General features: G+C 39.2%; 1 protein-coding gene across 1 annotated transcript in view; it reads left to right on the top strand.

Moving 5' to 3' along the window:
* Positions 1-4,372: 4,372 nt before the first annotated feature.
* Positions 4,373-24,770, top strand: part of plxdc2 (plexin domain containing 2) — a gene marked incomplete in the record, with an annotated part of 135,664 nt that continues 115,266 nt past the window's right edge. Inside the window, 1 exon segment of the mRNA XM_024279999.2 lies at positions 4,373-5,010. Within this exon segment, the coding sequence (XP_024135767.1) occupies positions 4,926-5,010 (85 nt within the window).

Genomic DNA, 24,770 nt, shown 5'->3' with positions numbered 1-24,770 from the left:
ACTTTAAAAGACTCCTGGAAAATGGAACTTGTTCTGTCAAAATAAGAGCTTACTCTTGCAGCCTGAACATCTATTCTTCCTGAAAACTTTCCTATTTGTTTTTTGAATCCTCTCCTGCTATTAGTTTTAATGCAAAAATATTCCATCTGTTTTAGTTTTGACCTTCAGTGTCCTTTAGAGGTATTCATTTTTAAACAGAATGTTTACAGAGATGGTTTAGTGACAATGTGAAGGTTATTTTTAATACTTTATGTTGCTTGTTCTAATATATACACTGAGTGGCTTCACGCTCGGCTGCATTTTACCTTCAGACGGTTGATTGAGCTGCAGCGAACAACACAATAAACTCGATGCATCTCGTTAAATTAATAGCATTTGTATTTATTATGTCTCATTTGTCATGATCTACATAAAAAAAACAACATAAAAATGTCAATTTGGAGCTGAATTACAGAAAAATCATGTCAGCAAATGAACAACTCTTGGGCAATAATTTAATTTTTGCTAATATTTTTAAACTTATCTAGTCTGAATTGGCTTCATTTTGATCATTCGGCTCCATTCTGTTAAGCATCGAGAAAAACTCCATAATTCAATGCTCTTTTGTCTAACTTCTTTTGTAATTCAGTTGCACTAAATGACTCCTGTACTCTATCCAATGTCATGCTGCATCTTCAAATGGTCCATTTATATTTATTACACTGCCTTATTCACTTTGTTACACTGAGCTTTAAATCTTATATTGTTAATATTCCAATTTCCCTGCTTATTTCATGTTTTGCTTTTACTGTAACTTTATTTTTGGAACGTGTGCTGCTGACCACTTGGCCAGGTCACCCTTGTAAAATTATTTGAGGTTTATTATGGTCATAAACAAACAATATTTAAATGTGTTTATGTCAAAAAAATAACACACAAAGCAAAAAATTCTAATATTAAAAATAACCCAAAAAATGAATATAAAAATAAAACAAATTCATGAGTTTGATGAATTAATGCAGCATTTTTAAGGAAGAATTGTTTGGATTTATCAATTTATTTAAGCCCAGCTCTGTTATAAAGTAATTATGTTGTGTCTTTATTTCTCTGCTTTTAAAAGCCATGAGGAAAATAACTTTTTAAAAAGTTGACTTTCTTTTTTCTACAGGACTTACATCAGCATTAAGGCAACATCTGTCCTCACCAAGGAGGATACTGGAGGAAGTATTGCTATACCTCCAACATCTTCCTTTAATTTTGCATTAGATATGCATTTTCCTGTGAAGAAACATTCATTTAAACAACCATTCCTGACATTTTTGTTAGTTTTAACATGGAAATCTGCATTTCGTTGCTCAGTTTTTTTTAAGTCAGTAGGTGGATTCACTGCAGTCCCCATTTAAATCTTTATCTCCTTGTATACTCCTTGATGTGGCTTTTATTTGGCTGTGCAGTTCTAACTGCATGAAAAACAAACCTTTTTGAGCATTAAAAGCTATTTTTAAGCTATTTTTTAAGCTTTTATTAAGAAAATTAAAACTGACATGAATCAGCAGCTTCCACTAACTAAAACTACCTAAAGAAAACAAATAAAAAAAGCCCTCAAACTAAGACTACCAAGGTTCAACCCCAAACTAAAATAACAAAACTCAGTAGTATAAGACTGCTATGGACAAAAAGGGGAGCAAGAACAAAAACATAAAAGAAAAGAAAGCTAAAATAGCAATTATTTAAAGTAAGGATTACTTAATTAGCATTAGAGAGATATAGTATTACCTTTCCATCAAACTCATTTTGACAAGTGACCTTTGACCCGCACATTCCAAAGTGATGACGTAACAATTTGATATCAAATTTATATAAAGTTTATATCGATTTGATATAAAGTTTATATCAAATTATTATGTCATCACTTTGGAATGTGTGGGTCAAAGGTCACCTGTCAAAATGAGTTTGATGGAAAGGTAATACTATATCTCTCTAGCATTTATTAATTTTAGATTAGTTAAATGTATAAATTGATGTCTGAGGTGCACATAGATGATAAACTAAATAGGTTTTTACATCTCTGTTGACCTGAAGACTTTTTGTTTGCTCAACTCCACCTCCAGATTGCACAGATTTTATATACAAAGCAAAACTTTGGTTAAAAGTTTGATCTTTTATGAGTTAAAAGCACATATTATATTATGCTGCTCAACACTGGTTACTAGCTGCACTGAGGTGATCCTGTTTGGCACAGAGAGTCTTTTATTTTGAAAATACGTTTTTTGAGCTTCTGTCAAATTTAAATAATTTGCTAGGTTCCAAAAAATAGACATAATTCATATTTATTATTTTATAAAACAGAAGGTCATGAATGCAAATCCAAATTTCTTAAAGGCTAAAGTAAGACTATGTGGCTCCTTCTTGGAAAATGAGCCCAAATGGCGTTTTTACTGTTAAAGGTTGCTGACCCCTGCAATAGGGGAATATGCAAACAAATGTGGATGAATATGACATGAAAGAAAACATACTATTATAAATTCATACTTAATAAACTTGAAAGCTGCTTTTTGCAGTTTGTTTACGCCACTGGCAAGGCTGTTCGGCCCTTTCTATAATACAGGTCTCGCCAGATTCAAAAGCAGTAGAACAAACAGGCTTTTGAGGTCTCATTATTTCAAGGTGGGAAAGGTAATAATGAGCACAGCTTTAATAGAAAAACCAAGACAGAGTGCACCTTATTCTACTCGATTTTTTCTGTGCCCGACTGCCAGACGGTCTCTTTGTTCGGTGTTTATGAGGTGACTCTGCACTCTAAAGGCTGCAGTGACACAACATTAGGAAAGTTCCACTCACATGCTAAAGACCTTGATGTTACTGGAATTATGTTTAGTTACGACGTCTCCCGCATTTTGATGCTCTTTGAATTCACCTGTGCAGTCTGCAGCCAAGCTAAAGTTCACAGCACCTGTGACTGAATCCATTATGTCATACAGCAAAAGGTTTAGTGAAACGTTGCAGCGGGGTGTTCTGGGAAGTTTATTGAAGTGGTCATCAAGCAGGAAGATCTGCACTCCATAGATGTGATGATTAAACTGCCTGGTTGGAGATGCACAGTGAGGAATATCACTTGACAGTGTGGCCATAATTCATCTGTCAGCAAGAACATCCTTTTATGATGAAATGCATGATCAAAGAAAAGCGCTGAGTCGTTCTGTGGGAGCGGGAAAGTGCCGATTTGCTTTGTAGATGCATCAATTTTCAGCAAAAATGAAAGAAAAAGCAACAATACAGCATTTATTAACTTTCTATTCCTCTTTTTCTCAATGTGATCTTCTTCCTTAAAGAAAAGGAAGGCTAATTTATTCATTATGATGAAATTATATATATATATTTTTTTACATTTATTACTTTTCTTGCATAAAACGTTCATTTGAGGTACCAAAAATTTGCTTACAAGTTTTTTTAAATCCAAACACCTGCCAGAAATATTACAAAAAAAGCATTGTCTCTGCATGACTGTTGTGCAGGCCCTGAAGCCACATAGTAATGAGCGCAAACCTAATTGGAACAAGCATATGGTTCAAGTTATCCTGCCTGGATACACGGGCCAACTGAGCAGCAACAAGAGAAAAATAATGTGGCAGGTCGTCCTGAGTGAAGAAACAGAACCGAAATTCTGCCTCACATGAGAGATGCTAAATTTCCCCGTCTTTAGCAATACGAAAACCACAGAAGGAACACCATTATTGTCTTGACAGCTCATGGGAAACCAAAAAAAAAAAAAGAAAAATCTTAATTTTACCAAATACGGTGGTTGACTTTAATGGTAGTATGAAACACACTTGTAGCACAAACCTGCAGCTTTAATGAAGATTTTGACTTTTTTAATCCATTTTCTTTATTTCCTACAACTCTTTTGGGGTTAAGAGGTTGCTGGAGCCTGTCCCTGGCTGCTGTTGGGCAAAGGTGTGGTACACCTGGACAGGTTGCCAGTCTGTTACACAATAATTCCCACATGCACAAACAGATGTTAGAGCAGGGGTGTTCAAATATAGCCTCCTGTTGGATTTCCAAAAACCCTGCGGTATCTGCTGTTGATTGCCTGAATCTGGTGCATTTAACCATGAGAAGTTTCAGTGACAGGTTGGTTAGAAAACATGTAGGAAATGGATTTGGGAACTTCTTCTTTAGAGAAACCAATCAATCTTTGCAGTTTTGCCCAGAGAAAACCCACGGATGCACGGGGAGAACGTGCAAACTCCTCAAAGAAAGATCCTAATAATTTATTTAAATTTAATGATGCACTATTTTGTGTCTATTAATCCTCTTTAAGTCATTATGCATTCAGATATTTCTTTTTATGTTATTTTTAAGCATGTTTTGTGGATTGCATTAAAAAAAAAGAATGTTCAGATCTTCCCTGAAGGGGGCGCTCTTATTAAGAAAAACTTGATTTGGAAAAACAAAAATTACATTAAATGAAACTTTAGACTAAACATTCACACATCCTGACGTTAAATCAACTCGTTCCTGTCTCTCACGTTGTGTCTACTCAAATTGTTGCGCACACACAGAGCACTGCTGTCATTGGCTGTGAGGAGCTGATGCCGGTGGGGAGCGCACTTTATCCTGAGAGCGCGCGTCTCACTTCTCCCTCACATGCGCGCTGCACCTCAGACCAGCAGGATGAGACCCTAAAAACGCGAGGCTGGGATGCGTCTTTACGCAGCGAATTCTCTCTTTGTCCTTTTCTGAATTGAGCCATCTTGGAGGCGGAGTGCGCGTCTTGCGTCCACGAGCGCACAGCGCGGAAGCAAAAAAAAAAAAAAAGCAGCAGCCCAGAGGGCAGGTCTGCGTTTTAAAAGCGACAGGAGCTGCTGCAGGCGAGCAGACGGAGTCCTCTCCGCTGAAGGAGAATCGCAGCGGGAGAAGTGAGGAGAATTCTGCAGAACTTGGATATGGCGACTGGAAAAACGCTCGACCTGCTGATTGGAGTTGTTTTAGTTTTGGAGTGCTTTGGGACTATGCAAGTGGATGGAAATGGTAAGATTTGCAATGTTTTCTCTTCTATTGTTATACGCAGAAACAGGGAAAATGAACATTTGAATTCCTTTACGCACAAAAATAACTTATTTATTGTATGTTGCAGCAAAAATATTTCATCACGTGTGCATAAAGCAAAGAATAAAACAAGAAAAGTGATTACATTTTCTCTGATCACTAATTATTCTGACTTTTTAAACATCCTCATCCTGTATCCACACTGACATAATTACCCTAATAGTAGAAGCCCTGATGGTTTGTTTGTAATATTTTCCTGATTACAAACTAAAAAAAAATAGGCTTTTTGGGGGAAAAGCTACAGGTGCTTTCAGCTCTTTCCTCTTTTGTCATAATTCATGGAAAGTGAAAGCCCAGGATCCCCTAATCTTTCATCTCTTTTGTCCATCACGCTCTGACAGGATTGGCACATGCGCTCTGCTGACACAGAGGAGCTGTTGTTTTTCTGCTCTTTTGTTTTCCAGCACTGAATTTTCCTGAAGTATCAGGTAGCAGAAATGCTCCTGTGTGAATGTGTGTGTGTGGGAAATCCACACACTTGTACAGGAATGTGAACCGCACAACCATCACCGAGCACATTTGCATTCAGGCAGGTGCATCCCTTGACTTCCACTTTTATGTTTTCAAGAGAAAAAAATCTCCTCCTTCACAGAAACACCTCTCTTGTTTGAGCTGGAGATAAAGTGTATATGGGACAGTATTTTTAGATTTATTGCTGAGGATTCTCCCTCGTCAGACTGACCTAAACTGCTGTGCTGCTGCAAGCAGCAATCCCATCTTGACTCAGATGGGCTATAATAATAGAAGGAGACTTTTTCCACTGTCAGGGGACTCCACTGGAGCATCATTCTCAAACAGAAAAAAACAGAGATAGCCTCTTTTATGGTGTCGGAGCATCTTGCAGAATCACTTGAATGTGCAGAACATCTGGGTGAAATTACACAACATCCTGTGAGTGGACTGTTTAAGCTTTCAGTTTGTGAGACCAGTGGCACTCAGAATTTTTTTTTTAATAATTCGAGTGGAAAAAGGGAGTCTGGAGAACATGTGTGATGGGAGCGCTCATGTAAGGATGTGGTCTCTTTCTAAAAGTCTGGCTGAAGGCTGTTAATGTGTTAAGACTGCGGTTGTGTTTGGAGGTTCTTTTGTGTCCTGGATGCTGGGAGTCAAGGCTGTCCAAAGGCTCGGGGAGGAGAGAGGTTTGGAGCTCGCCGTAACTCATCAATCACAGTGCCAGGAGCTGCCTCGGCAGTCATACAAGCACAACCCCAACAGAGTGCATGCAGCGGGAAAGAGTATTGACGGACTCAGACGGAGCGCTCTTGATCTCCGAGTCTGTTTGCAGTAGATTACCTGCATGAGCTCGAGGAGGAGTTCATTAAAGAGACACTCTTTCCCACAGTTTAGGTGATTTCACAACCACACAAGTGGATACAGTTACATTTGATGGATTAAGGAATTATAAGCAAAATAGAAGGAGAATAATGACAGGCACCGATACTCTTGTGGAAAATCTCTTAAAGACCCACAACAGTAAAAATTGTAATTTTTATGGAGGACATATATAAAGAAAATTAAGCTTAAAATGACATTTCTAAGATTGTTTTTTATTCAAATAGTTGTAAACCAAGAGCAGATGCAAAAATGCTCAAAACTGTACAGCTAGATAGCTCCAATATTCCACTTTTGTTGCCCCGGTAACATTAAAATGGGGGTGTGAGAGGCTGTAAGCTAGTGGGAGAATGTGTTAACAGATGGATGTCGGGAAGCAAAGGCAGGCTTACTCCAACAACAGTCTCATAGGTGAATTTCTAATAAACTTAGTGCCGCTCTGCAGAAACTATGTCCTAGTTTTGCTTAAAAATGGCAATAAAAGATCACAAAGAACACTTTTTTTAAATTTCTCAAATGAGGATTACAGTGGGACTTTAATATTGTATAAACTGCAGAAAAAAGTCAAAAATATCCAGAAAAAAAATGGAAAAAAATATTTACTATCAGCAAATAAAATTAAATTTGTAAATGCAGTTACACATATTCAGGATGTAGAAAATGTGATGAAATAATTTTTTTTTGAAATATTACAGACTACACATGAAAATTATTAGCAATAAGACAGGGTTAGTTCATCGGAATTTGTTATTCTGGGGTCACAGCCGCACCCATCTTAAAGGATTAAGTGCAGCTCATTTTGTCCTCTTTCACGCTGAACTTTTCTCCTGGTTTTGATTAATGTCTGAAACAGCATTCAACTTTACTTAGTTTGCTTTAGCATCAGGTCAGCTGGTGAAAGTTTATTTAAATTTGGTAATTAAATACAGTAAACTGTAGAAATCGCTTAAACTTATGTAAAATTGTCTGTATAATTCTTAATTTTTCTTTAAATGATTTTCCTTTTTATAATAACAATTGAAATGCTTATTTTTTAGGAATACTTCTGTAAATGTTTGGTTATTTTTTGTAATGATTGGCATCATAAGTTGCTCTCAGACACAAAATGGTGGTTGCAGCTCGGCTTCCTTTATTATGGAGATTGTGAGATATCTTGGAAGTCCACCCCCACCATTCCTGCTCTCTTTCTGACAGTGCACATTTCAGAGAGAACAGAGTGAGTTAGCTTCTTTATTGGCCCTCTGAATGACCTGCTGAAAAGAGCTGCTGTGAATAGGTGGTGGGGGTGGAATCAGGGGGTGACAGATAGGGAGGGGCAGCAACGGCGGCGGCGGCGGCGGCGGCGGCTGGAGTTTTTGTCCTGCCCTGTATGTGTCAGCAGCATGCTATGTCATATCGCCCCTGACTCCCCCCCTCCTTCCCGTTTACCAGCGTGCTGCGGCATCACCGGGTTCCTGCATTAGTCATGCTCGGCCCTCACAGCCCCTTTTCGACCAGGAAGGAGCTCAGAAAGTTCTTGAGAAGGCTGAAGCACCACACCGAGTTCAATGGGCTCAGAGACAAAGAGCAAAGAGGCCACTGCTTAATGAAGCCTGCCGCAGTTAAGCTCCTCTTATGCGTTCTCATTGTCCTTCATCTGGCTTCAGATCTCCTTTACTCCCAACGATTACTGTGTTCTGCCTGGGTTGTCATGTCTTGGATCTCTTGGTAATCTCACTGGCATCTTCTTGTCTGGGAGATTTGTTTCGTTCTGCTAGAGTGTCAAGTTTATGTCCAAAATCTGTCTAGAGGCTTCGAAAAGGTCAGAAGCAAAAAACGTGGGATGTTTAAAGCAATGATGTCCTGTGGGCATCAGTAAAGGGCGACAAGCATTTTTTATTCTGAACTAACGATTTGTAGACCACAGCTAGGCTAATAGCTCCTCCTCTGTACATTCTGCTGAGCAAAGGTGTCTCAGAAAGATGATTGATCATCAGTAGAGAGGTTCAAACTTTTATGACTGTAGAAGGAGCTTTTTTACAAGCTTAAGTGAACCTGAGAGTGAAAAATAAGCATGTGAAATGTATGCAACTGTTAGAAGTTCATTTCATTTGTTGATTAAGTTCACATAGTTTCATAGCAGGGATGATCCAAAATCATAAGCCAAAACCAAAGTGAATCCCAATTTTGATGACACTTTCTTTGTGGGTGAGGAAGGATGTCGGGCAACCCCTCAGACTAGACAGATAAAAAGAAAAACCTAAAGAATAGAACAAGTAGGAAGACAAGTGACTCCCTCAAAACAAGATAAAAAATTGCTTCAATAATTGTGTCCAGTAAAATTAGATCTGGTGATTGAAGCAACAATTAGGTCAGGTAACAATAGCCCTTCCTGAAGACACAACTCAATACAATAAGGATTCCCAAGAACTCCATCAGAACAGGCAGAGAGAAGAGGACAGCTCAGTGACAGTCAGAAACAAGAAAGCAGAAGAGGAGTGTCCCTTGCAACCCAGATCAAATAAGTAGAGGACCAGTTTCCCTAGCAAGCATCTTTAAAACAAACAGGTAGAAGACAAATGTCCCTGGTGACCTCCAGAGAATAAACAAGCAGAAGTGGAGTGTCCCAGGCAAGACCTTTGCAACAGGTAGGCAAAAAAGTGAGTCCCTGACAACAGTTTTAGAAGGAGCTAGAATAGGAGTGTCCTTATTGACCTCCATAGAATAGACAAACAGAAGAGGAGTGTCTTTGGCAAGACCTTTGGAACAGGTGGGCAAAAGAAGTGTGTCCTTGGGATCAGCTTTAGAATGGGGATGTATAAGAAGAGTGCCACAGAATAGACAAGCAGAACAAGAGTATCCCAAGCAAGACTTTCACAACAGGTGGGCAAAAGACGTGTGTCCCTGGCAACCACCATAAGACAGACAGGTAGAAGACAAATGTCCCTGGTGACCTCCAAAGAATAAACAAGCAGAAGTGGAGTGTCCCAGGCAAGACTTCTGCAACAGGTAGGTACAAAAGTGAGTCCCTGGCAACAGCTTTAGAATGGGGACGTATAAGAAGAGTGCCCTTATTGACCTTCATAGAATAGACAAGCAAAAGAGGAGTGTCCCTGGCAAGACCTTTGGAACAGGTGGGGATAAAAAGTGAGTCCCTGGCAACAGCTTTAGAATGAGGAAGAATAGGAGGAGTGTCCTTATTGACCTCCATAGAATAGACAAGCAAGAGAGGAGTGTCCCAAAGGTTTCAATACAGGTGGGCAGAAAAGGAGTGTCCCTGGCAAGACTTTTACAACAGGTGGGCAAAAGAAGTTTCCCTGGAACATACTATGGAGTGTACCTGGCAACAACTTTAGATTGTTCTGACCCACAGAAGTTTGGCTTAATGGGCTGGTCCTTGGTCTGGGTTTAGATGTATAAGATGAGTTCCCTAATTGACCTCTATGGATTAGACAAGCAGAAGAGAAGTATCCAAGGCAAGACTTCTAAAACAGGTGGGCAGAAATGGAGTGTCCCTGGCAACCACCATAAACAAGACAGGCAAAAGGGTAGTGTTCCTGGAAACATCTTTAGAAAGGAGTAGAATAGCAGGAGTGTCCTTTATTGACATCCATAGAATAGTCAAGCAGAAGAGGAGTGCCCCAGGAAAGACTTTACAAGTGGGCAAAAGAAGGATGTTCCTGCCAACTACCCTAACAAAGACTCGCACATGAGGAGCATACATGGCAACAAACAGGCAGACAGGATAAGCGGTGAGTTCCAGAGTAACTTGGACCTGCCTTGACATGATGTGTTGCTCAATTTAGTGGCAAGAAATTCAAGATATTCACATGAAAGAAAATCTCTGGTCTGGATGAGCTTGTTGACTGTAAGATCGTTGTTTATGCAAAATTAACTTGAGCATGACTTTAAAACCAGATTGTGTACCTAAACATGACATTACAAAAACAGCCTGTCAGAGTAAACAAGAACCAGTTAAACATCAAACATGACACAGACAAACTAAAATAACAATAGCCTAAATACCCCTAGAGAAAATAAACTAAAATGGAAGAGCTTTGTACTGTCAGAAACTTAAACTTGATTTGAATAAGAAAAAAGCTTAAACAAATAGCTTAAAAACTGAATCCGAAAGCAAAGTACAACATAAATCACCGGAGAAAATCAAGACATTAAGGCTAAAAAGGCAACGATCCTTAGAGCATAGCAGAACATTGAGAAATGTGAGCAAGTTTAACTGATCAATAAAGGGTCAATTTGCAACTAAATATGAGAAAACTGAATTAAAAACTCAGACAACAGTTATTTATTTTGGCATTGACTAAGGTTTTTTTTAGGCTAATTTGGAGTTTAGCTAATATTTCAGCTACATGCTAGCTGTTTTGTCTAACTTTGGGTTTTTTTAGGATAATTTGGCATTTTAGCTGGCTATCAGCCTCAGTGTTTTGAGTTATCAACTTCAGTATTTTTAGCTATTAATTTCAGAAATAGATTATTAAAGGACATATTATTTCAAAGGCTCTCACAGTTTGCTACTAGCGAAATATCTAACATGCTGAGGTTAAAACACAGCAAGGCTCTACACATCACCTTGACTTAAAATAAACATAAACCAAGCAAAATAGTTACCTTTCCGTGATGCGTTAAAATTCTTTGTTCGTTTTATGCTTAGACTTGAAAATAATTTATTGGATTTCAAGGACTTTACCCATGTTATTTTCCTTTTAGCTTTATCCTGAGATGCATTTACTATTTTAACATTTAGCTTCAGCAGCAACAAGCTGCAAGTTCAGTGAAGTTCATTTCAGGATGCACTTCTCTTTGAAGTTAATCTGTCCAGCAATAATCCTCCTCACATGCTGTTTCCTGCACTCTCCTTCCAGTTGAATTTATTTCTCTGGTTTAGCCGATTTGATGTTTATGCCGGATCTCACTCATTAAAGACACTGAGGCTTAGAAAGGCTAGTGTCGCATACAATACGAGCCTGACACACACCAATAGGTGCCTGGTATGTTAAGATGACAGCATCAGGGTCTCCCGGTGGAGTTGTTGCACAGAAAACGGCTGACTGCTTGTTAGTCAACTGTGGAGTCTGTGTTTTGGGTCCCTGGTGATTAAATCTATTGAAGAAGTAATAAAGTAGCATAGATGAGCAGTTTAACAACTGAAACCCTTTAGACTGGTTGACAGTTTGGTGAAGGGTGTGGTGAAGCAGACAGACTGGTTGTTTGTCTCGAGTTTGTCTCAAGTCTGCTGTAGTTATACCTCAACTTCTTAGATATATTACATTGCTCACAAAGTATATTTTGGCTATAGAAGATATTTCATTCCTACATACATTTTAGAATAGGCTGCAGTGGATGCACTTGTTTTTTTAGGCTTAAGTTGTGTTGTAGTAAGGACAGCTTTTGGAACAAATATCCGTTGTGTCTCAACTGGCCAAGAATCTGCTGATTCAACAAGAGTCTGCTTGTATTTATCTTTTGTTTCCCCATAGTTAAAGACTTAGTCACAACTTCCCTCATGGGTAGATACTGTGGGAGAAAAATGGCCAAACCTGTGCAGGTAATGCAGTTGGCCCTTACACAATTTTAAGGTCGCAGTGAGGTTGTAGAGCGAAAATGTTTTACAATTTTATTTTTTTAAAAATGGCCAGCGAGGCCTTGCTTTTAGAGCTTTCAAAGACAAATGTTATGTTATTAATTAATATGTAATATTATTTATTTTCTCCTTTTATGGCATTTGACATGTAAAACAATATTGTATTTTGCTCACGGAACAGGATACAATTTAGATTTTGGCCGTGAAATAGAGTGTAGTTTGTGTGAGCATTCTATGGGCATCCTGAGGGCTGGATTTTAAGGGTAATTCGGACACAATTATAGCAACTTTTCTTTCGTTTTTCTAAAAAGCGGATATGACATCATCGATTTCACAAAGTGAAATTGGAATAAAAACAAACATTTAGTATTTATGACTCCACTGTGTTCTGATGGTGCATTTAAACATGTTTTTTTGTTCAAAATTGTCCCACCGCAATGCATTGTGGTCTATATCCGCTAATCTAGTGGCCATTGATGTACACTAGTTTTTCGCAAAGACTTCTGGGAAATTTCAAGTGCTCTCGATTTGGAATTAGTAGATTCGGACACCACTAGAAAATGGAAAACGCACTACATAGTGCACTATATAGTGATTAGGGGGGGAATTCGGACACAACCCCTGTCTTATCTGCTGTTGATTACCTGGATCAAGTGTGTTTAGCCAATACGGAGCTTCAATGGCATGTTGGTTGGAAAACCTGGTTGATACCAGCCCTCAAGACCTGAATTTGGACACCTCTGATGTAAGAGTACAGTACAAGAGCATCACCTGTAGGTCAGCTTTTATTAGCCTTATGACTTCTTCATGATTCTTGGGGTGGCCGTGGTGCAGTAGTAGGGCGGTTGACCCCAATTGGAGTATTACTCACCCATGTGTCTTTGGGCAAGACACTGAGCCCCCAATGGCCTCTGGTGGAAGGTTGATACCAGTGTCGTGCATGGGCGAATGGGTCTGTGACTGTAAAGCACTTTGGGCCTTCGAGAAAGGTAGTAAAGTGCTATACAAGTATACGCCATTTACCATTTTACCATGATACACTTACAACACGGACATAATTTGTACAGTACATTTCATTTTCATGCATGAGCCTCAAGGCAAATGCAAGACACACCTGCTCTCCCCTTAAGATGCGGCCACTCGTGTCTACGGCCGTCTATGGGTCTAGACAGTCCAAAGACTAAAACTATGTCTAGTAGACTTGCAGTGAGGAGGGTGTAAATGTGCTTTATTTTAATACTCTACATGAACTCCAAACCAAACAAACTCTGCCTCCACCTGCCTGTGTATTGTGAGTTTTATCAGAAGTGATCCGGCCCAACAAAAACAAATAATCTTATCAATCTGCATGTCCTAGAAAGAGGACAGGAAGGGAGAGAAGCAGGATCAGTTTACAACAAAGGCTACAGCAAAGTTTTTTATGAACAAGATCAGATAATTACGCCGTTTCAAAGCCTTGAACTCTTGAACTTGAACAAATGTCTATGTGGTGTGTTCTAGAAGGACCTATATAGATTTGTTCTAAAAAAAAGCAAAAATAGAAGAAACTTTGCTGATGCGGGAAGACTGTCGACATGCATAACTACCGTAGGGCATGAAAGTTCAGCAGTTTATGGTGTCTCAACATGTTGAAAGAAGATAATGTGATTTCCTAGCAGAGAAACTCGTCACACTGCCTGCATTATGCTTCACATCCTGAGCACAGCAGGAGCCGTGGTTTGGCTTCGCTCAACAAAAGCTAAGGTTCATCTGGGCTGATGGCGTACTCCTACATGCCTGTCTACATGTGTTTGCCTCCCTGACTCCCCACGCAGGCGTCCCACTGTTGTCTTTAGCAAGAAGAAACCAACATTTAATTTAGTCCCAACTGAGAACTGGCTCAGTCAGATTCTGGTCTTTTACAGGAGTTTTAAGATTGCCATATTGGGTTCAAACCTGGCTTTTGAAAGTCTTTCATGAGTCATGGTTGTTTTGGCCAAAACTTCAAATTTGTCTTGGTACAATTTTAAAGGCTTTGATTTGACCACTAGTTTATTTATAAAAAGGAACACTTTGAAAATCAATCTGTCGTAGGAAAGAAATTGCAGAACAAAGCAATACTTATACAGAAACTTATTGAAACCAGCTGGTTGTTCGTGCGATTACAATCCACACCACTTTATTTGGTACACCTGTTCAACACCTCATTGGCACAAATGTCTAATCAGCCAATCACATGGCAGCAACTCAATCAATTTAGACATTGAATCCATCCTTTTATTCAACATTGTCGCTTGATTTGGTTCACTCAGTCTTGGAAATTGTAACAATTAACAGAATCATTAAAATCAGCAGTAAAATTGTCAGCCAAGAACAGGAGTCACTCACAACAATTTACAATAAAAGAGTTAAACGCAAAGGTTCGCTGATCGCCAAAGATGCCACTCATAGTCAGTTTGTTACCCTCAAGGCAGAGATTCAGATCCAGTAGTGCTGCCACAAAACGATTACTTTAATAGTCGATCAATCACTGATTATTTTTTCCGATTAGTCAACTAATCGGGTCATGTGCAAACTGGATGTAAAGCACAAATCTTAACCATCATTAGCTTTAAAATAACTAAAAACTAGATATATAGCATTACCTGCGATGATGCTAGTGTGAATGCTATAAGCTGAATTTGGCCGCTGAAGATGCTAGTGCTGATAGCTAAAAATACTAAAATTGACAGCTTAAAATGCTGAAGCTAATAGCTGAAATCACTGAAGCTAATAGCCAGCTAATATATTCGTTAAATGCCAAATTAGAATAAAAAAATGAAAATAGCCCGAATTTGCCAAAGCAGGTAGCATGCAACTGAAATATGAGCTAAACTCCAAAATAGCCTAAAAAACAAGAAAAGCCCAAATTAGCCAAAATAGCTAGCATGCAGCTGAAATATTAGCTAAACTTCAAATTTGCCTAAAAATTAAAAAAGCTGCAATTAGCCAAAATAGCTAGCTTGAAGCTAAAATATTAGCTAAACTCCACAATAGCCTAAAAAAACCTTAATAAATGCCAAAATATTCCAAAAAGCTAGCAGAATGCCATTACAGCTTTCAACTTTACTACACTCTGACTCCATATAATATAAAGTAACAACTAATCGACTGATAAATTAGTCGTCAACTATTTTAACGGGTGAAGAAAGGTTATTTATGCGACTCATATGAGCCAGACAGGCTCATCTGAGTATTTCAAATACTGCTAATCTACAGAGAATGGTCAGAAAAAGAGAAAATATCCCTGTTCAGAGGTTTCCATTTCTGCTGCAACATTCGGATGATAGGGTCAGAATTTGGCATCAACAACACTGTTGTGTATTACAACATGTTACAATTGAAGCTCCTTTTACAGGCGATGCCTTCAAACGTTACACACTCACAAACATGTTCCAGTAGAGTTATGAACTGTGCCGGCAGATCCCAAAAGAAGATGTTTTTCCTTTCTGTGGGTCCAACATTGCTGCTTTTGTTGCTTTGTGTTTGTGTGTCTTCATGTCCAGTCTCACTTTCCCCACCAAAGTGGTTCTGACAAAGAACAAGCACACCCTAGAGCGAGTGCTTTTCATGCAGCACCTCAGACCACAAAACTTTGACAGGCCACAGCATTTTGAGGGCAAGCAAAAAGGTTCAAAACCACCAGTGTTTCTGTGAGGACCTTCTGATGGTAGCATCAAAGCGTTTCACTGTTTGCCACCTGGCATCCATGGACAGATTCATTTTTCATTTAAGTCTTTAATATATTTGAATAAAAGTGCGACAAACTTTCAAAATCATTTTGTAATTTAATTTTATTTCAATAAATTCTACTCACTTATCCACAAAGTTGCCATTTCCGTCATGCCTGCAAGGAATGTGCAGACAAAAGCCCAGGCATCCACAGAGGTTGCAGTAATTATTTTCTTGGAAACGCTTCCTCCAGCTGTCCTCCTGACTTTACGCTGAGGTCATCGAGAAACTGTAAACAACAGCCTTCTTGGTTGGTTGTTTTTGAGAATCGAGAACCAAATTGGTATCAATGACCCGAACAGGTGCGAAGGACACAAAATCCTTACGTGTTTTTATTAATATTAGTGGCACTATTAGAGAATTCCAACTCAATCTATACAAAATTAGATGATTTAATCTTTTTTTTCCCAGCTTTTATATAAAAAAAGTCAAGTAGGTCTTGAGCTACTAACCTAACATTGTTAATAAATGGCAAATTTCTGATACGTTCCTCCATTTTCTTTCTTCTTTTACTTGATCCAATACAATACCAATAGTTATTCATCCAATTGGCTAAAATAAATACATTTTCTCTCATTTGTTTTCATTCTTTTTAGAAGCATGCAGAGTGCACACTGGAAAGGTCACCTAAGGAAACTCAAAACGCCACTCCTCCACATTCACTCCTCTGGGAGATTTAAGACACTTTCACACTGGTCCTTCTGATCTGGACTAGTTCTGTTTGGCCTCAGTAAAAGTTCTCTGGTGCTGAACAAACCAGTGAACTCTGGGTCACCAAAATCAAAATCTTGCAGGTGAATCCTATTGACTGTATATAGAGAACTGGACAAAGTGAGTGTGATGTCACCCATAGAAAATGACTGACTCCCTGTTCCAACCAAATTAAGTCACTATTTTTGTTGGAACCACATGTCCTCAGTAAGCCGTGATTGCACCATGTTTATCTGAGGCTACATTTCTATGGCAACCACTCTGTCCAGTCAAGAGCGAGCATGTTAGAAGGCCACGCCCGTTCCGCTAAAAGCAGATCAGGGGAAATCTGTCAAACACTTTGAAGGTTTGACGCAAGGCCACTAATTTTTATTGAGGCATCTGATTGGTCATTTAATAACTTGAACAACTTGTTACACAAAAAAAGTGAAAAAATTAGGATTAGCAAGAACATGTTTTTAAAAAAGAATTGTTATTATAATGACTGAGCAACAGCTGTTTATTCTAACAGATGAGATTTTGGCTTTTTGGAACCAACGGGTACTTCCTGTTCAGAACATGAAGGGGGAGAGGTCACTCAGTCCAGTTCTCTTATACAGTCCTGTTGCAGCCAGGTAAATGCACTTTTCTGCATTACAGTTAGAGGGCTAAGAGAAAAATTGTGTGACATTTTCATTTTTGACCTTCACTGTGAAAGTAAATGAAATAAAAGGTGAGAAAAGTCTAAAGCTTCTAAGTCTAAAGGTGTTTTCGCAGTCACGGCATGAAATCTAAGATGCATGTTTGAGATATTTGGAAGGAAAGTAGTGACTAAAACCCGAGAGAGGTTTTTATTCATAGATTGTGAATTTTTTACTCTCAAGTCCCAACTTTTTGTTTACCAAGAGGCAGTTTTCTGGTGTGATGAAAAGGCAGCAGAACTGTGAAGTTTATAAATCTTTTTAATGGCCACAACAGATAAAAGTCTGAAGTTTCTCATTTTCAGGAGTGTCTAATGTGCAAACCGTGATTATTTTCAAGCATTTCTTTTTCTCTTCTCTGTCTGACTCGATTGTTTTCTTCAAGCAGGAGAAAGGGGGGAGGACAGCTCTTTAAAATGTCCTTCCTTTAGGCCTACAGATCGTTCTTCCTCATTTCCGAGCGTGCACTGTTTGTTCATTCAGTCCCATTTAGCATGCATTGATCTGAGTCAGTTTTACCAGAACTGTTTAGCTGTTCTGTATCATTAGAAAATGATGTACGGCTTTTATTATGGAGGAAAAGGAGCCTTAACAGCTTCATAAATTAAAAGCTGACTTCGGTTCGCTGGCTTTTGTTCTGTTTTGTTTCATGTGACCCAGAAGTGACAAATTGTTGGGTAGGTAAATTAGCAAGAGCAGATTAATCAGGTTTTCTCTGGAATCGCTGAGCTGGACATGAAACCATGTAGGGAATTAACAGCAAAAGTATGAATGCTCTAAGATGCTAAAAGAAGAAAATTATACATCAATTTACTGAAGTGCATTTAGAAGGAAATTATAATAGAAACCTAATGTTGTTTTTCAGTTAAAGACAAAGTCATTTCATATTATCTAAACGCCTAAGGCAGGAGGTGAGAACCACAGCTATAATCCTCACACACTTCCGCCACCGTCAGCCGACAATCATTTGAGCAGCCTTTATCTATCTGCTGGTGGATTCACTGTCGGAGGAGGATGTCGGACAGACCGGACAGACTCAGCAGGCCAAAACATACGGTGAGAATCTGTTGGGAACATCCGGCTGAGCCCACTGTCAAGGTTTTGCACAACTAGATACCGAGGGAGATTGCATCCGAGCACACCACGTTTCTCCACCACCTTTATCATTAACGCTGATGCTGGAAGTTATGGACAAAATGGCTACTTTAGGAAAGGAATCTCAAAAGCCAGTGGTGGGAACTGGAGTTAATCTGAAGGAGTCCCATTCAGGCCTTTTTTGGACTTTGTGGCACCTTAGAAGTATCTAATTGACTCCAGCAGGGATGCCCTTCATCATCCTCATCCCATCAGATCATAATTTCATGGACAGAATTTTTTTGTGTAGTAAGGGAGTCCAGTTTGGGGACCAGAGGAACTAATCTTTCACTTTTATAGACCAGAATCTTCAGGATGCATTTGGGACTGGAATGAGAATTAGCACCTCCAAGTTGGAGGCTATAAAAGATAAGCTTTCAGTTTACTGGTCAGTCTATGTTCCTCACCTTTAGTTATGAGCTTTGGGTCATGACCTAAAGGACGATTATAAACACAAGCACCTAAACTCAGTTTTATTGGTTGGGTGACCTCACTCCCAACTCGTCATTTATGTGCATATGGGACCCCTACATGCCACTTTTTGACGTTTTTGGGGGTCCCCAACTCATTATTATTTGATGTACTGGCTGTTTTCATTCAATTAGGGGTCCCCAACCTTCGAGCTGCGAACCGGTATTGGTCCAAGGGCCGCTTGGTACTGGGCTACAGAAGCTAATCAGGGGTCCCCAACCCTTGGGCGGCGGACCAGTACCCTAACCCGGTACTGGTTCCGTCTCCGATACCATGCACCAACCTCAGGGCCTTGAACTGGTACTGGTCTCAGAGGTGCTTGGTACTAATCAGGGGTCCCCAAACCTCAAGACGTGGACTGGTACCCTAACCCTGTACTGGTACAAGTACCCTAACATGGTACCAGTTCCACATACAATACTGTGTACAACCTCTGGGCCATAAACCGCTACCAGTCAGGGGGGTCCTTGCTTGGTGCCGGGCCACAGATACTAATCGGGGCCCCCGATCTCCAAGACCTGGACCGGTACCCTAACTTTGTACTTGTACCCTAACCTAGTACCGGTTCTGCGTCTGATACCGTGTGCCAACCTCTGGGCCGTGAACCGGTGTCGGTCCGAGGGCTGCTTGGTATAGGCCATAGATACTAATCAGGGGTCCCCAACCCTCGGTTCGCGGACCGATACCCTAACCCTGTACTGGTACAGGTACCCTAACATAGTACCAGTTCCACGTCCGATACTGTGTGCCAACCTCCGGGCCGTGAACTGGTACCAGTCCGAGGGCCGCTTGGTACCGGGCCACAGATACTAATTGGGGTCCCCAACCCTTTGGACGTGGATCGGTACCCTAACCCAGTACTGGTACTGGTATCCTAACCCTGTACTGGTTCCACATCTGATATTATGTGCCAACGGGATGGGGACCTCTGGTTTAACAGACAGCACATCAAAAAACAACAGGTTAGGGACACCTAAAACCTCAAAAAGTGACTTTAAGGGGACCTGAACCGTACGTCCACATATGACGAGTTGGGACTGAGAATGTGTAGGACTGGATCCTCCCTTAGAGATAGGGTCAGGAGCTCTGTCACCCAGAGTACGGCAACTGCTCCTCCACACTGAGGCAGTGTGTGGATCTCCTTGGGATCCCCTCCTATGCGCCTCCTTAGGGAGGTATTCCAGGCATGTCCCACTAGCAGGAGGCCCCATGGAAGAATTATGACGCACTGGCGGGACTATGGCTTTTGGTCGGCCTGAGAGTGTCTTAGGGCTCCCCCGGGAGAACTGGAGGAAGTTTCTGGGTGGAGGGAGGTTTGGGCATTTCTGTTTAGACTGCTGCCTCCACAAGCTGTCTCCAGATAAGCGACTGAAAATGAATGTTTGAAATGATGAGAGACTCGCCTCTCAGCAAAATTTGAATGGAGGTCAAACATGCAACGACCCCTCTGCAGATGGCTGCCAGCCATTGATGTTTGCATCAAAAAATCCCAGCCACCATCAAAGAGTCAAAATTGTAAATGAGTGGGCCACATTATGAATTTAAATGAGTTATTTTAGGTCCTTTTTTCAATGGTGGCCTGTTTTGAAGCATGTCTAAATCATACCGTCAACGATCCATCATTTCCTCACTGCAAAGACAACATGACGGATGTTTGTGGTACCATTAATACGTCAATGCATTTTCTTTATGTGCAAAAAATAATAGTCATGAATTAATACTGTGGCTAAATGCAAATGTTCCCAGGATATTTGGATAAATACAATATTAAAGAGGATGTCAGTAAAATATACGTTAAATGTAAGGTATGAACCGTTTAAAATAGCCATAGATTTGAATGATCACATGCTTTAATCTGTGCTTCTGTTATGGTCTTAGAGTCCAACTATATTGTTCCGGTTAAGACATATTTTCTCCAGAGAAGCAGGAGCTCATTGGAAAGGAGTTAGTTGTGGTCACGACTGTTAGCGTGGAGGTTAGCCTCCACTAATTTCCCATCATACCTTTGTTTACACTCTCCCGTTAACTTATAGCACCTCACTAACCCAAGCTAACATTAGCGTAGCAATGAAACAATATCAGAGTTATCCAGCCGTACAGTACACAGTATTGTAGGAAAAGTGACACAAAAAAATCCAGTGACGGCTGATTTGACCACAGAAATGGGAACGGCTGCTCAGTCAATGGGAAGATACCATCTTCTCTTCTCCAGAACCTGAACTAAAAATACGAGAAATACTCGGAAATGGAAAAACGAAATAAATTCTTACTCTATTCGTTCTCTTTCAGAAGTAAAATGACGCACTAACATCGGAGGGGGACTTTAAGCCACACATGTTTCCTTTTTCCACCCTAAAATTATAGGAAATCGTTGGGTTAATATATTAAGCTGAGAGAGATAAAACGCTTTTCTGGACACTTAGGTCTGAATTCGATGAGTAGAAAGGTCACACTGGTTTTGCCAGCGTCCATGCACATGAAGGCATCACACAGCAGCTGTCAGCTGCAGGATGTTCTGCTGTCTCTTGGTATTTCTGAGCTCATTCGTTGTGGAAACATTAGTGATCCAGAAGAAACCCTGATTTAAATGTTTATTATTTTGGTGCCAGTTTCCTTCAGATCAGGAAGTGCTGGAGCCTTACCATCTGTTGCAGACAGTGGTACGTTCCAATTTCATGGCGTCCGTTGAGGTGGCCCTATGAGCCTCTAGGTACCGTACAGGTGTATTTGACTAAGGAAAGGTGTACAGTGTCGAAAGAGAGAATATACACCCTTTGCATCCTAACGAGACCCCCTGCTGTTTCTATAGCAACAGATATATCAGCACGGCTCAGGGTCATCCAGACTCGCCTTTCCAACAAGTCAGTCCTTTAAGGCAGAGACTATCCGAGTTGGTTCCACCCCGGTAGCAGAAGGCTCTGCCTCCTATTGTGGTTTAGTTGTTTAGAAAAAATAGAAATCTAAAGTCTTAGTGACTCAAATGGACTCCTGGTTTATTAATGTACTTCCTGTCGTCTTTTCCTTACCATCACCCATCAGTCATTGCTCTCTCAAGTTGATCTCTGTGGCCGTTTCTTCCTTCTAAAGAAGAGTCTTGAGATCAATAACACAACATGAATCGATCTTGTACTAAAAAAAAAAAAGAAATTACACCAGGTTGCCGTGACAGCAGGATGGATGGGGTGGTGGACGACAGTGCTGTTGAGATAATTGACCACATCAGTTAATAAATGATATACAACCATAAATGTTTTAAAGAATGAAGGATGATGGCACGTCCTTCAACTTGACCCTTTATCTGTGCAAGAAATAACTTTTCTCTGCATAAACATTCAAGTTGGCTGAAGAAATGTGTGTCCAAGCCAGAGGGAGACACATTAACGCAGCCTCAGAGGGAGACAGAAGCAGATATGAACGCTTTACAGCACATTTTTAGTAAAATTCAGAGGAACTGTTTGTGAAAACTCTATTTAAAATAAAGATTGACTATAATAGTAGCCCATCTATTTGCTGCTATGCATCTGCACACCTGCAGCCATCTCTAACAGGTCAGCTGTGCTGTGATGACCTGTAACCTGCTTGTTTGTACCAAAATCTTCTCTCGCTATTTTAACCCACAGCTGGAAGCTTAGCTGAACCATAAACATTCACTCACAGTTCTGCCTGCCTGTTCAGAATTAACATAAGTCTGAACAGCTAAAATGAAAATCATAAAATCATTTCTTTCATTTGATAAATTCCAATTCAAATGACATCAATAATATTTTTAATGAATTACTCTGCAGAAACTAGGACTTAAAAAAATGCCTTTTTTTAAATTTGAGCTAAAACAACATAATCATAATTAAAAAAAACAAATTTTAAATTGATCAAAAGGTGATTGGAGTGGGATTTTTAAACTCAAAGTAGGAAATTTGATTATTTTAGTTTTTTCCCCCTTGTTTTCAGGAAATATTAACCCTTTAAGTGTGGAGCTGTTGCTAGCAACACCTCAAAGAGTTACACTATATTTCATAACGCAACTCTTTTCCTCTTTTACTGGCCAAAATTCAAAACAAACAATAGGTTGCAGCCTTTAGTGAACACAAAAAACTAAATAGATAAAAACATAACTTTTTTTAAAACATAAATATTAATAAAAACACAGAAATATTTTTAGAAAATAAATCAACTTAAACCTTAAATAAACTTTAAAATAAAAAAAATTTCTCTCCATGACAAGATATTCTGTCAAATTATACAAGTTAGAAATAAAGTAAAGGTTAAAAAAAATATATATTTTCTTGAATGTCAATTTTTATTAAAAAAAAAATAAGCCTCTAAATATTCAAAAATGTTTTGCTGTCTATAAAATATATCATGTCACAATTAAACAAGATAACATCCGGCCGGTAATATATAAAATGATCTAATTACCTTGACTTTGACACATCCGGTTTGCACGATCAATGTGAATTAGATGATTGTGAAACTAAAAAAGTGTTTTCCTATATCTTTGCACCGATGTGCAAGGTATTACTAACATAAAGTGTAGCATCAGACCTCAAAGCCGCCTTTCTTCGCTTCAGAATCCACTGGATTTACTGTAGCTGCAAAAGTGGTGAAACCCCACTCCAACCATATTTCGTAAAATTGTCCCCAGTGATTTTTTAATTATCATTATGATGTTTTTAGCCAAAATAAAAAAAAAAAAATCAATGAGACATATTTTAGTAGCTCATTAGTAATACAGATCTGGATTGTGGGCGGGACTATTGACACAGAGCAAGCCCATCTCAGTTCTGCGTAATTAATCTGAGCATTTTCGAGCAACCAGTTTTCTAAACCGACGTGATTTTAATGAAGAAATACTCAGAAAGGCAGTTTTAATCGTAAACTATTTTATATAGATCCCCTATTATGGGAAAAAAAAGCTACTAGAACATTTTAAAGACACAAAAAAGATGATTTTCATAGGATTTCAAAGAGTTAAAAGACTTTCGTGTCAAAGGTTTTCAAAGACAAATCTCTGACATTCTGTTTAACAAAAAATATTAACTTTAATCAAATCCTAAATTCACATCTTAGCTGATTTAACTGGAATTTCCTTCTATCTATAAAATCTCAGGGATGTTGCTGCTAGATAAAAAGCCAAACATTCACTGAATTTATAGACATTTATTGTGGATTAAATGTATTTAATAGAACAGATGTTTGAATATGTGTCATGTTGTCCTCTTCCTAATAAGTGAAGGAATACCTTTAAAAGTATCTCATAAAGCTAAGTTGTGATGGACAATTTAAATTAAAATCATAAAATACCCCAAAAAATCCATAAAAGCTGCAGCGGTGGAGTCATATGAACAGTTATTGTGTTTTTCTTTAGGGTTCAGAAGTTCATAAGAGAGCCTCTGATCAGTTGAGTTGAATCCGTGGGTTTTAAGATCCATTTTAATGGAACCTGGGGCTATAAAGGGTTTAAGGTTGGAGTTTTAGCCCCAAAACGGGCCGCGTTGGAGCATAGTTTTGGCTCTGGTGTTTAAACAGAGTTTGGTTTACAACGTTGAGCTACAGGAAAAAAAATTGTTTTACCAAAAACCAAAGAAAGGAAAATCTGAAATGAAGCTGGCGATGTAAAAAGATTTAAAAAAAAATGAGGACATTGAAATAAGTCAGAATTAAAATCATGCACAATTTAAGGGGGAACCACAAGCATCACAGTATTTTTTAAATGACGGTCAATAGGGTTTATAGACTGAATAAAAACTCAGGTCTTAAATAACATTAAGATAAAATAAATTTTTTATGTACTAAATTATTTTCTGAAAAAACCTGAAATAAAATCTGAAATAACCTGCAGAAGCGATTAAGACTAAAAGATGCCGAGCAATCACATTATCTGTGGTTTCCTCCCACAGTCCAAAAACATCCCTCATTGGTTAATTGGTGGCTCTAAATTGTGAATGGAAATATTTCCCCCCACCTTTGTCTAACAGTAGCTAGGATAGGCTCCAGCAACCTTGGTCCTGAGAGGAAGTTAGGCA

This window comes from Oryzias melastigma, linkage group LG20 (assembly GCF_002922805.2).
Source record: "Oryzias melastigma strain HK-1 linkage group LG20, ASM292280v2, whole genome shotgun sequence".
Classification (NCBI taxonomy): domain Eukaryota; kingdom Metazoa; phylum Chordata; class Actinopteri; order Beloniformes; family Adrianichthyidae; genus Oryzias; species Oryzias melastigma.
The sequence above is the reverse complement of the archived record's forward strand: the minus strand, read 5'-3'. Positions and strand labels throughout refer to the sequence as shown.